Below are 16136 nucleotides of genomic sequence, written 5' to 3' on the forward strand. Positions count from 1 at the left end.
TGTTGAATTTTGTCGAAAGCTTTTTCTGCATCTATTGAGATGATCATATGGTTTTTCCCCTTCAATTTGTTAATATGATGTATCACATTGATTGATTTGCATATATTGAAGGATCCTTGCATTCCTGGGATAAACCCCACTTGATCATGGTATATGATCCTTTTAATGTGCTGTTGGATTCTGTTTCCTAGTATTTTGTTGAGAACTTTTACATCTGTGTTCATCAGTGATATTGGCCTGTAGTTTTCTTTTTTTTGTGACATCTTTGTCTGGTTTTGGTATCAGGGTGATGGTGACCTCATAGGATGAGTTTGGGAGTGTTCCTCCCTCTGCTATATTTTGGAAGAGTTTGAGAAGGATAGGTGTTAGCTTTTCTCTAAATGTTTGATAGAATTCGCCTGTGAAGCCATTTGGTCCTGGGCTTTTGTTTGTTGGAAGATTTTTAATCACAGTTTCAATTTCAGTGCTTGTGATTGGTTTGTTTATATTTTCTCTTTCTTCCTAGTTCAGTCTTGGAAGGTTGTACTTTTCTAAGAATTTGTCCATTTCTTCCAGGTTGTCCATTTTATTGGCATAGAGTTGCTTGTAGTAATCTCTTATGATCGTTTGTATTTCTGCAGTGTCAGTTGTTACTTCTTCATTTCTAATTCTGTTGATTTGAGTCTTCTCCCTTTTTTCTTGGTGAGTCTGGCTAATGGTTTATCAATTTTGTTTATCTTCTCAAAGAACCAGCTTTTAGTTTTATTGATCTTTGCTATCATTTCCTTCATTTCTTTTGCATTTATTTCTGATCTGATCTTTATGATTTCTTTCCTTCTGCTAACTTTGGGGTTTTTTTGTTCTTCTTTCTCTAATTACTTTAGGTATAGCATTAGGTTGTTTGAGATTTTTCTTATTTCTTGAGGTAGGATTGTATTGCTATAAACTTCCCTCTTAGAACTGCTTTTGCTGCATCCCATAGGTTTTGGGTCATCGTGTTTTCATTGTCATTTGTTTCTAGGTACTTCTTGATTTCCTCTTTGATTTCTTCAGTGATCTCTTGGTTTTTAGTAGTGTGTTTGTATTTTTTACAGTTTTTTTCCTGTAATTTATGTCTAGTCTCATAGCAATGTGGTCAGAAAAGATACTTTATACGACTTCAATTTTCTTAAATTTACCAAGGCTTGATTTGTGACCCAAGATATGATCTGTCCTGGAGAATGTTCCATGAGCACTTGAGAAGAAAGTGTATTCTGTTGTTTTTGGATGGAATGTCCTATAAACATCAGTTAAGTCCCTCTTGTTTAATGTGTCATTTAAAGCTTGTGTTTCCTTATTTATTTTCATTTTGGATGATCTGTCCATTGGTGAAAGTGGGGTATTAAAGTCCCCCACTGTTATTGTGTTACTGTCGATTTCTCCTTTTATGGCTGTTAGCCTTTGCCTTATGTATTAAGGTGCTCCTATGTTGGGTGCATAAATATTTACAATTGTTATATCTTCTTCTTGGATTGATCCCTTGATCATTATGTAGTGTTCTTCTTTGTTTCTTGTAACCGTCTTTATTTTAAAGTCTATTTTGTGTGATATGAGAATTGCTACTCCAGCTTTCTTTTGATTTCCATTTGCATGGAATATCTTTTTCCATCCCTTCACTTTCAGTCTGTATGTGTCCCTAGGTCTGAAGTGGGTCTCTTGTCAACAGTATATATACGGATCTTGTTTTTGTATCCATTCAGCCAGTCTGTGTCTTTTGGTTGGAGCATTTAATCCATTTACATTTAAGGTAATTATCGATATGTATGTTCCTATTACCATTTCTTAATTGTTTTGGGTTTGTGTTTGTAGGTCTTTTCCTTCTCTTGTGTTTCCTGCCTAGAGAAGTTCCTTTAGCGCTTGTTGTAAAGCTGTTTTGGTGGTGCTGATTTCTCTTAGCTTTTGCTTGTCTGTAAAGATTTTAATTTCTCCATCATATCTTAATGAGATCCTTGCTGGGTAGAATAATCTTGGTCGTAGGTTCTTCCCTTTCATCACTTTAAATATGTCCTGCCACTCCCTTCTGGCTTGCAGAGTTTCTGCTGGAAGATCAGCTGTTAACCTCATGGGGATTCCCTTGTATGTTGTTTGTTGCTTTTCCCTGCTGCTTTTAATATTTTTTCTTTGTATTTGATTTTTGATAGTTTGATTAGTATGTCTTGACGTGTTTCTCCTTGGATTTATCCTGTATGGGACTCTGTTCTTCCTGGACGTGATTGACTATTTCCCCTCCCATGTTAGGGAAGCTTTCAACTATAATGTCTTCAAATAGTTTCTCAGACCCTTTCTTTTTCTGTTCTTCTCCTGGGACCACTATAATTCAAATGTTGGTGCATTTAATGTTGTCCCAGAGGTGTCTGGGACTGTCCTCAATTCTTGTCATTTTTTTTTCTTTATTCTGCTCTGCAGTAGTTATTTCCACTGTTTTATCTTCCAGGTCACTTATCTGTTCTTCTGCCTCAGTTATTCTGCTATTGATTCCTTCTAGAGAATTTTTAATTTCATTTATTGTGTTGTTCATCATTGTTTGTTTGCTCTTTAGTTCTTCTAGGTCCATGTTAAATGTTTCTTGTATTTTCTCCATTCTATTTCCAAGAGTTTGGATCATGTTTACTATCATTACTCTGAATTCTTTTTCAGGTAGACTGCCTATTTCCTCTTCATTTGTTTGGTCTGGTGGATTTTTACCTTGCTCCTTCATCTGCTGTGTGTTTCTCTGTCTTCTCATTTTGCTTAACTTACTGTGTTTGGGGTCTCCTTTTCACAGGCTGCAGGTTCATAGTTCCCGTTGTTTTTGGTGTCTGCCCCCAGTGGGTAAGGTTGGTTCAGTGGCTTGTGTAGGCTTCCTGGTGGAGGGGGCTGGTGCCTGTGTTCTGGTGGATGAGGCTGGATCTTCTCTTTGTGGTGGGCAGGACCGCGTCCGGTGGTGGTGTGTTTTGGGGTGTCTGTGAACTCAGTATGATTTTAGGCAGCCTCTCTGCTAATGGGTGGGGTTGTGTTCCTGTCTTACTAGTTATTTGGCATGGGGCGTCCAGCACTGGAGTTTGCTGGCTGCTGGGTGGAGCTGGGTCTTAGCATTGAGACGGAGAGCTCTGGGAGAGCTCTGGCTGATTGATATTACGTGGCGCTGGGAGGTCTCTGGTGGTCCAGTGTCCTGAACTCGGCTCTCCCTCCTCAGAGGCTCAGGCCTGACACCAGACAGGAGCACCAAGACCCTGTCAGCCACTCGGCTCAGAAGACAAGGGAGAAAAAAAGAAGGAAAAATCAATCAATCAATCAATAAATAAAATTTTTTAAATTATTAAAATAAAAAATAAATAATAAATAATTTTAAAAAAGGAAGGGAGCAACCAAACCAATAAACAAATCCACCAGTGATAACAAGTGCTAAAAACTAAACTAAGGTAAACATAAAAATCAGAAACAAATCAGTTGAAGACAGCAAACCCCAAGTCTGCAGTTGCTCCCAAAGTCCACTCCCTCAATTTTGGGTTGTCTCTTCAGGTATTCCACAGACGCAGGGTACCTCAAGTTGATTGTGAGGATTTAATCTGCTGCTCCTGAAGCTGCATGGAGAAATTTCCCTTTCTCTTCTTTGTTTGCACGGCTCCCGGGGTTCAGCTTTGGATTTGGCCCCACCTGTGCGTGTAGGTTGCCCTCAGGCTTCTGTTCCCACACAGACAGGACGGGGTTAAAGCAGCGGCTGATTAGGGGGCTCTGGCTCACTCATGCTGGGGGGAGGGAGGGTTACAGTAGTTATAATTGGAATGCGGGGTGAGCCTGTGGCGGCAGAGGCCAGCATGACATTGCAGCGGCCTGAGGCGTGCCGTGTGTTCTCCGGGGAAGTTGTCCCTGGATCACGGGACCCTGGCAGTGGCGGGCTGCACAGGCTCCCAGGGACAGGGGTGTGGATAGTGACCTGTGCTTGCACACAGGATTCTTGGTGGCTGCAGCAGCAGCGTTAGTGTTTCATGCCCATCTCTGGGGTCCGAGCTGATAGCTGCGGCTCACACCCTTCTTTGGAGCTCGTTTAGGTGGTGCTCTGCCTTCTGTCGGCAGACAGGGAAGGAGTCCCCTCTCCTCGCGCATCGTGAAACAACGGTTTCTTGCCTCTCCGGCAGGTCCAGACTTTTTCCTGGACTCCCTCCTGGCTAGCTGTGGCGCACTAGCCCCCTTCAGGCTGTGTTCACTCAGCCAACCCCAGTCCTCTCCCTGGTATTTGACCTCCGAAGCTGGAGCCTCAGCTCCCAGCCCCCGCCCGCCCCGGCGGGTGAGCAGACAGGCCTTTCAGGCTGGTGAGTGCTGGTCGGCACCAATCCTCTGTGCGGGAATCTCTCCACTTTGCCCTCCGCACCCCTGTTGCTGCGCTCTCCTCCGTGGCTCCGAAGCTTCCCCCACCATCCCCCGTCTCTGCCAGTGAAGAGGCTTCCTAGTGTGTGGAAACTTTTCCTCCTTCACAGCTCCCTCCCAGAGGTGCAGGTCCCGTCCCTATTCTTTTGTCTCTGTTTTTTCTCTTTTCTATTGCCCTACCTAGGTATGTGGGGAGTTTCTTGCCTTTTGGGAAGTCTCAGGTCTTCTGCCAGCGTTCAGTAGGTGTTCTGTAGGAGTTGTTCCATATGTAGATGTATTTTTGATGTATTTGTGGGGAGGAAGGTGATCTCCACGTCTTACTCCTCTGCCATCTTGAAGGTCTCCCTCGGAGAGTTGTTAACATGGCTTATCTGTATAAAGAAGTATCATTGCTAGGGTATGTATAAATTGAATTCACTTTTTCTAAAACAAATATTTATTGAGTACTAACAATGTATCACGTGCTGGTGATACTATGAGCTCATTACCTGAAAGGACCCCTCCAGAGGAGTGAGAGGAGAAGAGAGAGATAAAACCAATAGGCACAATAGTGGTGGGTACAAACTACTGTGGGAATAAGAGGAAAGAGAGATTCTTGCAAGTGAGTGACTTCAGGAAGATTTCATTTAGGAATAAAGGCAATGTGTGATGTGATGTGGGCATGCCAGGCAAAAGTAGCACATGCAAAAGCAAGAAAGCACAAAGAAGTGTGATGTATTTAGGAATCCACAAATAGTTCCATTTGGCTGGAGAATAGGCTCTATGGGAAAATGGTGGAAAAGGTAGCAGGTAGCAGGCAGGTCATGAAGAGCCAGTAGTTTTGATTTTATCCTATAGGCAGTGGGTAATCACTAAAGGATTTTGTCAGCAGGCGGGTGACATGATTTTTAGAAAATAGGTCTGATGGTGGCATGGGAAATGGACTAGAGACTAGTTAGGAACCCTGCAGTGGCCCCCAGGAAGACTTGAATTAAAGCAGTGACAGAGAGTGGAGAGGAGAAAATTTAGAAGGTAGAGTAGATAGGACTTAAGGGATTGGATGGTGGTTGATGAGAAATAAGAATTGAAGATAACAGGATCCTAGCTTGGATGACTGGAAGGATGACGTCACCATTAATTATGACAAGGAATATAGAATGAACAGACAGAAAAGGTAATTCATGTATTCTTGCAAGTGTTAAATTTGAGTTATCTGTTGGCTGTCCCAGTACAGACACTCAGTGGGAAGTTGGAAATAGGGGTTCAGAGCCCAGGAGAGCATTCAGGACTAAATGTATAGATTTGAGAGTCCTCCTCATTTAGGTAGAAACAGAAGTGAATGAGGTCACCTGGGAGAGTCTGTTGAGTGAGAAGGAGGGAGAATGAAGTCCTGAACACCACCGTGATTGGACAATTAGGGATAGACAGAAAAGCTGCCAAAAATGAAACAGTGTTCCTACCTCCACCCTCCCCAAAAGGTCAGAGAGACAGAAGGAACTAGAAGAGTGTTGGAAGGGAAAGAATCACAAATCAGACGTTGCACAGTGGTGAAGAGAGCTGAGCCTGGCAAAGGGCCTTTGGGGTTTGTAGTGAAGTCTTTGATGACTTTGAGGGCCCAGTGGGAGTAGAGTGATGGGGCGGGAGCCAGATTACAGTACCTGTAGGAGAAACCTTTACTGATGAAGGGAAGAGAGAGAGAGAGGACCCAGGAAGCTACAGGAGGATGTAGGACCCAGGAAGACTTTTTTTTTTTCTTTTAAAATATCTATAACTAAGAGTAAATGAGCTGGGCGTAGGGGGCAGAAGGAGGGAGAGGTTAGTAATCAACTTGTTGGCAAGAGGTTAATTTAATTCTAATTTTGGAAAGAAATGCTGAAAAATATGTCTTTTGTCAAGTGTACAGTTAATACTGCCTTTTAAATAATTGATACTGGGTTGCTAAAATCAACATATTAGTAACTTAGGAGCTAGCCACGTGGCCTGCAGTTTTTTCTCTAGTCTTTTTCAAATTGTAAAAATCACATCAAGGAGAACGGTTGCTTAAAGGAAAAATTAAGTAGATTGAGGACTGAGATCTCAGCTTCTCAGCTACTAAAAAGTATCACTTTCTCATAATCTCTTTTTTTTAAATGAATTGGAATTTTTTGATTGAATTTTTATCCTACTTAGCTTTATCTAAAATGTGACCTTTAATAAGATATGAGAGGGTGATGCTTTAGAACATCTCTTTTGGGGCCCTTATTACTGACTTATGGGTGATGACACTATTTGAAAGAATTGCCTGGAATTCAGAGTTCTTTTCCCAAAAATGTCACTTGGGTATCACAGATAGAATCTTCCAGAGTATTTGCGAGGTAGTCTGCTATGTTGGATGTTGGATTTCTGCTTACATCTTTAGGGCTTTGTAAGCTGTTTTTGGTATTTTAATAACTGACCTGAAGGTGAGCGCTGTGAATTGCGAATTATGTATGAGAAGGTTGGGGTAGATTCACAGCGTTTGGGATCTTTTTGGTTTCCCCTTTTGCTTTACATTAAACAGGCCTAATGTCATTGATGCTCCAGGGAAAGTAGAGTAATTAGGGAAAAGGAAAGCAGGAGTCAGGCTCTGAAACAATGAATTTACTAGGAGAAGGAAGGCTTGGGGTTGGTCTCTTGAAATCGGGAGCAGTACATGAAATTTCTAGAGGAAATTGCTATTTAATACGTACCTCAGGATTTTCTGAATTTGTAGAACATTGACTCTTTGATGACATTTACTGTTTAAGCCCAAGTATCTTTATTTTTTTAGAACCGAGAAGTCTAGCTTCCATTTCTACAGGGTACGAAAACAATCCATGGAGTAGTTTAAATCATATACCTTGTGATATGAAACAGTAATTTTAAAATTGCAGGAGCTATTCAGCTCCATTTTTTTCTTTACAATTACTAACATATAAATTGTTCAAAGGTGGGAATAGGAGCCTTGTTCTCCAACCTAATTTTGGAATTATCCTCTAGCAAGGGGAGTAAAACATCAATGAATTGAGAGTTTTTTTCTTTTTTTCTTAACGGTTATCTCATTGTTTGATTACATTCCTGCACTCCTTTTAGAATACTTACTTTTCCGGGCAGATAACACTACTACCAAGGCCTGGTAGTCTGGAAGCAGTGTCAGTGATTGAATGGGAGTGGCTTGCGGTCCGGATCTCCACCCGTGTGAGCATCGGAGAGCCTGCCCTGGCCTTGATCTTGGCCCCCCTCCTGGTGCTGCTTGCTGACACCTCTGTCACCTCTTCTGTAGAGCTCTGAGAAAGAGCGCTTTATTCACTCAGCCAGGACCTTGTAGGTGCTTATCATGTGTGGGGTGCTCTTTTCAGTACTTGGAATTCAGCAGTAGACGAGACAAACAAGATCTCTACTTTCAGGGGGAAGTGGAGGTAACAAACAGATAAACTAAAAAATTGATGAGATAATTTTAGATAATGATAAATACTGTAAGAAGTATAAGACAAGTTTAATGATAGAGAATGACAGGGTGGTAGGATGGGGGTAAAGGGCTCCTTCATATGGTGTCAGGGAAAGCCTCTCAGAAGAGATGATAATTTAGCAAAGAACAGAATGATTTTTAAAAGGGCCAGCCAGCTCTGCTGAGATGTAAGGGAAGGCAGAAGAGGCTGAGGGAGCATTAAGTACAGGACCCAAAGTCTGGAGTGAGCTGGCATATGAGTGAAGCAGGAGGAGCCCAGTCTAACTGGGTTGGGGTGAGTAAGGAGGAGGGAGGCATTCAGGGGCTGTGTTATGGTTGACTTTAGGATATGGAAAGGAACTTGTTTTAAGATGACTTGAGCTACAGTAGAGCCGTGAAAGTGGATGCAGGGAGACCAGTTAGGAGGGGATTGTGGTAGCCCACGTGAGAGGTGATGGTGCCTGGACAAGAGTGGTATAGTGCAGATGGACGGAAGTGAGTAGATGGGTGGAGAACAGCCCAAGCTCGGCACTCGGGGGAGGTTTGGGACAGACCAGTAGTCTCATCTCTTCCACAGTGTTCATCCTGGGACTCACTGAGCATGGACACCTCCCCTTTAGCACCTGATTCATCCACCTTATATTGTCTTCTAAGGTTGTGCAAGGGAGAAAACAGCATGCTGAAGGGAGGTTAAAGGATTATAACCAAAAAGTTATAATCGCAGATTGTCAGAGGCTTTTGGAATTGCATCTCAGGGAACCTCGTATATCCTCCAAGTAGTCAGAGCAGTGGCCTCTTTTTATGAGATGAGGCTCCTTTCCAGGAGGGCTTCAGCTGACGGTGCTGCTAGGCTTAGATCTGTTTTACAGTTGCTTTTAGACGTTACCAACGTCCTGCTAACCAAGGCGGTTCTGGGTCAACCCTCTTTGCTGTCTTTTACATATGGCAGGAATCCCATAACCCTCCCAAATTAAAGAATGAGGGTCCCTGATCAGAAGAGTGTAATGAAGCTGTGATGTCTGCATCTGCGTTTTAAAATCCTTATGCCTTTTCCACAGTGTCTGCTGCACAGAGCTTTACATCCCCAGGAGCCTCTGCCCCCAATTCAGCAACACGTTTTGGATATGCTGGATCCCCCCACTGAGGTGACAGCTAAATGTCAGGTTCCTGTCTCTAAAATAAAGACCCTTTTCCCTCTGACTGAAGTCCTCAAGAAAAAGGACCAAGTGACTGCTCAGGACATTTTCCAAGATAAGTGAGTACTCGATGGAGCTGTGTGTGACATTGGAACACAAAGATTGGTTGTGGTCTTAGAGGGGCTGTGGCATTAAGGGTTGCAACCTGGGTTTGTGGAATCACAAAGGTGGGAGGAAGAAACCTTTTGCTATTTGAGCCTTGCATTGGAAATCCTGGTTTCTCACATCTGTCCACTGTAGATATATTTTATCCTTGTGCACCTAGAAATTAGAGCTACCTTTGGGGTTGTTGACTTTTTGATCAGCATCAGATTCTTGATGAATTATATATATAGGAAGACAAACAATCTTTGAATATCTAAGACTGAATTTTAACATTTTTAAAGTAAAGTGCTGAGGATGAGAGGAGAGGGGTGAAAGTCGTAAGGTTTTTCGTTTTGGAGGTAAGGTGTCAGGAGAATATCAGTGAGATTTTTGGAGGGAAAATGGGAAGGAGAATGAAAAACCTGGCCCTCTGTAGTTGTGCTGTTACTGTGTTGATGTGCTTGGTTATACCATTAGTGAGGTGTAGTTTAAGGATTGTAAAATGGTTTTCATATCCTTAGATCAAGCTCTCAGGTAGCTGTTAAGTGTTTTTTCCCCACATCAGAGTCTGTTTAGAATTATATCAATTTCCATTCAAAGCAGAACAAAAACAAACCTTAAGAAGCTGTTCTTATCCAGAATTATTTGGGTGTATGACATTGATTTTACCAGGTTTTGGTTTTATTATTGGTGACTTTTCCCCCAAAATCAAAATGATCTACTCATTTCTTTAGGTTGCATTCCAAGATCCAGTTTTAGATCACAATTTTTTTCCTTTTTCTTTGATTTCCTTCCCACGGCTGTGTCTGTATTGACAAAGTAAAGCTTGCATTTGTAAATACCCCATTGGACCAGTATTGAGTAATTTCCAGAAACCTTCAATTTACAGGGTTCTGTAAATTGTTAATTTAGTGAATTATCTTCCAAGTTGAAAAGACAGGTTTGCATTTTCGGTGGCTTTTTAGAGGTTAATACCCCAAACTTTGTCAGAATTGGGGGGGAAGAAAACAATCATGGGATTGAAAGATTCTCTCATGTGCATTTCTAATACATCCTGGAGGCTTTTATGTTTCTTTTTAGTCTGTCATGCCTTCTTCTACATAGGAAGACTGTCACTAAAAATCTACTTCCCCTCTGCTATCCTCATCTACCTAGATCCCTCTGGATTCGTATCTTGGAACAGTTCAGTAAAATTCTGAGTCCTTTTCTTCCCATGACAGCCTTGCTTTAGTCTCTCTGCAGTCATATGGCTGTTCTCTGTCTGTGTATTAAAGCTCCAGTTCATGATCTTGATTACCTTCTGGTATTGTGGGAAAGAAGTGGGCCATTTTCCCCTCCTCCTGTTGATTAAACTGTAAATTAGCTGGTTAAAAAAAACATACCAGCTAGACCCAGAAGGCTGTTCTGTGATTTTGATCCCTGCTGTGATTACACCTTCAGCCCTTTCCCGTCTCTCACTCTTTCAGGAAGCTTGAGCCTGCCGGGCTTCTTGTTCTCTGCCCCCGTCAGCCAAATTAGCTGCCGGGGGCCAGAGAATAATCTTGAGCACACACACCTACGCACACCCCAATTCTCTACTCTTCCTTCTCAGAAATCTTAGTTTTTAAGAACTGCAGAAATGACACATTTAACAAATATTTATTGAGCACCTCCTATATTCAGGAATGACTTAGTCCTTCTGCAGGGTTCTTACAGCCACTCAATTTTTGTGATAAGGCTCCAATCAGCTTTACAGGTGGTCTCCCTAAGGGAAAGAAAAATTGCTAACAACCAGCTATGTTTTTGTGTGTATTCAGCATCCCTGTATCCAGGGAACATACTTCCAGTATACGGATGAGGGGCTGAGATTGGGGGGGAGGGGCAGATGTCTGTTCAGGAAGTGTCAGAGGCCAAGGAAAGACCTCTGAGCCGGGAGTCTCTAGTTTTCATTCCAGCCGTTTCACTCTTGATCTAATTCTGGTTAAATAATTTTACCTTTATGAGAGTTCCTTCATCTGAAAACAGGTTCATCGTAAGAGACATCATAACAGTAAAATCACAGACATTAAAGGACTTTAAACTATTTGGAGGGAAGGCAGTAGTCAAAACCCAGAGCAGTAATACTGTCATTATCAATGAAAACATTGAACATTTGAGAAGATCTACTATTCATGCTGAACCTGTTCAATCCCTAGCGTGGAAGTGATTTCTTCAGTTCAAGAGGGTAAAAGCACCATCTGACATTGCATTCCAAAAATGTACTGAATATTACCCTTATCATAGAAAAGCATTGCTTCCCTTAATGTTGCTGAACACCCTTGAAATGAAAGCATCATCTCTTGGACAGAACTTACATGAGAATAGGGACATCTGAGGTCTGATCCTGCCTATGGAACTAATATGTGATCTTGATTTCTTTTTATCTCTATATGCAAATAGTGTAAAGTTTTCTACTTTTTTCAAGTCCCCTAAGACCCCAGTCCCTACTTACTGTCAGAGGCCAACCTCACCTGGTTTTACTGGCTAAGACTTCAGACTCCAGGGTCAAGACAGTGTGAGTTGGTCCCCTTGCTCTGCAGTGTGACCTTAGGTGCAAGTTGCTTATCCTCCCTAAGCCTCAGTTTCCTCATGGGTAAATAGGGATAATAGGAATATCTGTCTCATAGAGTTGTCATGCAGGTTAGTTGAGTAATATATGCTGTTCACTGTTGTAACCCTAGAATGGCACAGTGCCTAACACATAGTAAGAATACAGTGTTTGTGAAGAGATGATTTACAAAATCCTAGTCCTGTCCCTAGCACATTTTCAACAACTACAGCAGTGGCGACGATCATCATGGTGATTTCACAGAGAAAATAGAGGCCAGTAGGTGGGAATGTCTCAGTTTTCTGGCCCATCTTACCTAAAAACATATCTGTATTGCATCTGCCTTTACTTCCTTTTTTCCTGTCTCACTGGAAGAGGGTACCTCATCCTGTCCCAAGTTAATCCTTTCACCTATGTCCTGGGATGCTATTTCTGTCCCATCTGGTACCTCAGTCCACTGATAATTTCTTCCTTCCTTCTGTATCTTCAGCTTCTCCCTCTGTACCAACTGCTTTCCCTCCACACATTAACATTTTATTTCTTTCCTCTAAAAGAAAATGAAGTAATCCCCTCAGTTTCCTCTCTCTAATTACTACCTGTTATCATCATCTTTCCTTCCATAGCCAGGCTTATTAGCAGAAGAGCCTATACTGCTTCTTTTCCTAGCACTCACTGGCTTGGGCTTCTGCCCCCACCACTGCCCTGAAACTGGTCTTCTAAAAGACACTAACTGCTGGATTTACTTAAGCGTGGCAGTCCTTTTCTTTCTTGACCTCTTTGTGGCACATGACACTGTCAGTTATCCTTTCCCTCTTGAAACTCATATGTCTTCCTTAACTTCAGATTCTCCAGATTTTTCTCTCTAAACCTTGGACAGGCTCCCTCTCAGACTGCTCTGGGGGCTGCTTTTCTTTCCCCACCAACCTTAAATGTTGATGTTTTGTAGGACTCCTCCTCTGAAAGAGCTGACATTTATTGGACACAGGTATGTATTATCTGTTTGCATCCTTTTGGCCATCTTATGAAGTAGGTTCTTTTATTCACTTCATCTTAAAGCTGAGGACACTGAGGCTTAGAGGAGATAAGAAACTTGCTCAGGATCACAGCTGGTTAAGCGATGGAGTAAGGATTTAAACGCGGGCAGTTTGACCCCAGAGCTTACCCTCTCAACGATTATGCCAGACCGCACATCCTAAGACCTTTATTATCAATATTTCACATATGGGTCTCCAAAAATAACTAAAAATCTGTCTATCCTAATATACTTCCATCTTATCCACTGGATCTTAAGTGTCTACAGATAACTCAAGGTCAGTATGTCCAGAAGTGACTTCATCACCTTCTTTCTCTTTCCACACCCCTTTCAACCCCCTCTTCATGCTATTATTCTCTATTTCAGTGAATGACACCTAATTTCCAGGGAGTCATCCCTTTTCTTCGCTCCCCACATCTGATTGGCTTACCAAGTTGTATTAGATTTACCTCAAGTTCACTCCTTTTGCTTCAGGTTAGTACAGTGGCTAATAGCATTGATTTGGATCAAAACCCAAGTATTTCTTTTTGATAGTGGTTAAAATTGGCAAGTTGCTCTGTGCCAAGTTGTGATAACAAATACCTGCCTTTTAGGAGGCTGTTTAGGAGAGTGGTTAAAAGTCCAGAGTTAGCTGTGGACCCCTTACTGTGTGCTTTAGACAAGGTCAGGCCCTTTTGAGCCTTGGTTTGCTTAATTGTAAAGGGACAGTAACAGTAGCTAACTCATATGCTTGGCTTAGTGACTAATGGTAAGCATTGTTTTTAAAAGGTTAGTTCTTACTAGCATTGCCCACTGCCATTGCTTTTATGTAGGTTTCATTTTAGCCTGCTTTACTGAGATAACCCCTTGACTGATTCCCCTAATTCCAGTCTTAGCCCCTTCCCATCCATTCTGCATTCTGCTATCTGAGTGATTTTTTTAAACACAAATCTGATCACATCACTCCCTTGCTTAAAATTCTTTAATGCAGTGATTCTTAATCTGTGTGTGTTTGTGTGTGATGGACCCTTTGGATAATCTGATAAAAACTGTGAACCCTCTCCCCAGGAAAATGCCCTAACATAATAAATTTTGCATATAGTTTTAGGTGGTTCACAAATCCCTTGATGTCATCCTTGGATGCCTGATTAAAAACCTTTGCTTTCATGGCTTTCCATTACCTTCAGCTTAAGACCAAATTCTGTTACACAAATGAGAAAACCCAGATAAGCAGAAGGAAGAGAAGTGTCTGTCCAGCTACCTGGAGAACCACTTTTTTTCCTCACAGTTTGTGTCTACAATTTAGATATTTTCCATCCTCATCTCTCACTACTTCCCAGCTTGCACTTCATGCCCCAGCCCAACACAGCTACTTGCTATCCTCTCAAAGGGATATGCTGCTTACCACAATATTTTGTTAATTGTCTGTTTATATAGTTATCTTTTTTATTTGGCTGAACTTCTTGAAGGTGATGATTATGTATTAACTTTTATATATTTAGAATCTAGAGCCTAATTTAGGGGTCCACACATAGTAAGTATTAGGTAAATGTGTGGCTAAATAAATGAATTACAAGATTTATACTCATATATGAAAGAAAAGGAGAAAAGGAGAAAGAACAACAAATTATCCAGGGTCCCAACATCCAAATGCAGCAGCTGTTAACATTTCTGTGTCTGTTGTGACCTTGCATGGATAATGTGTACCTTCCAGAGCTCAGCTCCCTCATAGATAATTTGGGGATGAGAGTCATTGCGCTTTCCCACTTCAGATAGACATTATGAGTTTAATATATGTAAAATTCCTAATTAAATCCTGTTAAATGATTCAATCTTGAGATTATTAAACATATTAAATTTTCACTACTTTCTGCTATTTTCTGGACTTGCCTTTACCTGCCCAGTTTGGCGAATTAGTATATATGTCTCCTTATTCTTCCTTCCCTAGAATCTTATTTGGGAGGGTTTAAGAAATTCTTCATGTGATTCAACCTTGTATTCTCATGGAACTTAGCATAGTGCTTTGTATATTTAATGCTTCTTAATACCACTATATAAGTTAATTTGTATTTTTGGAAGAGAATAGGTGAATAGTTGATATGGTACTTTTTGTTGTAATGTTTTCCTGAGGAACAAACTGAAGATCAGAGAGGACAGTAACTTACTAGACTCTAAACTCTAGACATACAGAAATTAATACACAGTCAATACCTTCAAGAAGGTGTAAGATTCCAGGGCTAGCCAGTGGCAAAACTGAGACTAGAATCTGGGTCTTTTTTCTCCAAGTCTTCAGCAGTACCATGTTGTCTTTCTCTTGGGAAGAACTGGCAAAGGTTAAATGAGTGGCTGTGACTTTTTTTTTTTAAAGAACTGAAATTCTGATAGAATTTCTTGCTGCCTCAGGTTTGTGCATTTTCCCTCCATTTTTGCCACCAAGGCTTTGTGTGTTTATTTCTTATTCTCCTTGAAGGAAAGGGCTCTGAATGACTCACCCCTTATCTCTTCTTTACTTCTCAAAAGGAAGAAAGCAAGTGGTGAATGGGAAAGATGTCAAGTAATAAAACTTACTTCTTGTTTGTAAGGCCGTAATGATTACTTTAGTTCTTTCATCTAGCTGTAAGAGGAGATTCATTATTGAAATATCATTGAATAAGCTAACTTAGGTCTTACTTTGCTTTATTTTTAGGATAACCTCTTCAAGCCTCACTGTCTGAAAGTTGGGCTTTTGAATAAAAACATCACATTTAGAAGTAGTTACTAATAGTACTCTTAGTTACTAATTTCCCTTCTCATTCAGCCATTTCTTGACAGCTGCTTTTGCCCCAGATTGATTATTTGTCTGGGAGAAAAATCTTCATAATCTCTTGTGTTCAGCAGGTTAAGGGAGATTATGGGCAGAGTCTTTGGATTTTTTTTCTCCTTTGCAATTGTCTTGACCTCCTTTTGACTTTAGGCAGGCTGTTAAAGCCAGCGTGTTACTTGAAGCAAGATGTTTGATATACTTCCTCGGAGTCATCTTTCCCTTATCACACAGATGCTTTTGGACTCTGTTAGCATATTGCCCAAGACAGAATTAGGTTTATAAAGGAACAGATTAAAAGTTTTCTTTTGAAAGTGGTTTTTTATAGTTTAAGACTCTGTAAGAGCAAGCTCTTGCATGTTTAATTGAGGATTGTCTAGTAAGTTTTGACAGCTGTAAGTAGAAGCTTATAAAGCTCTCACATACACGATGAAGAAGAGAGATTATTAGACACAAAGGTCTTCTATGTACATGGAAAGCTAATAGCTATCAATTCTCAGGCAGAAACTAGCAAATAATAACTGAAGGGTAAATGGGTTTCTTACTGAAATGCTAAGTTTGCATTACCTATGCTTGCAGTTTCATCTTTTGAAAGGGCTTTGTGATGCAACTGCTAATTCTGATTTCCGTACTGTTGGAAACAAAGCCAAGGCTGCTCCAGTCAGGCTGTCAGGAGTCCAGAGGATGGG

The 16136-nt window shown here is 41.1% G+C and overlaps 1 protein-coding gene across 1 annotated transcript in view; it reads left to right on the forward strand.

Moving 5' to 3' along the window:
- The window catches only part of XRCC5 (X-ray repair cross complementing 5), a 103598-nt gene that overhangs the window by 43840 nt on the left and 43622 nt on the right, over window positions 1-16136 (forward strand). The window contains exon 14 of the mRNA XM_061204819.1: window positions 8848-9044. Within this exon, the coding sequence (XP_061060802.1) occupies window positions 8848-9044 (197 nt within the window). The remainder of the gene's footprint in view (window positions 1-8847; window positions 9045-16136) is intronic.

This window comes from Eubalaena glacialis, chromosome 1 (assembly GCF_028564815.1).
Source record: "Eubalaena glacialis isolate mEubGla1 chromosome 1, mEubGla1.1.hap2.+ XY, whole genome shotgun sequence".
In the NCBI taxonomy this organism is placed as follows: domain Eukaryota; kingdom Metazoa; phylum Chordata; class Mammalia; order Artiodactyla; family Balaenidae; genus Eubalaena; species Eubalaena glacialis.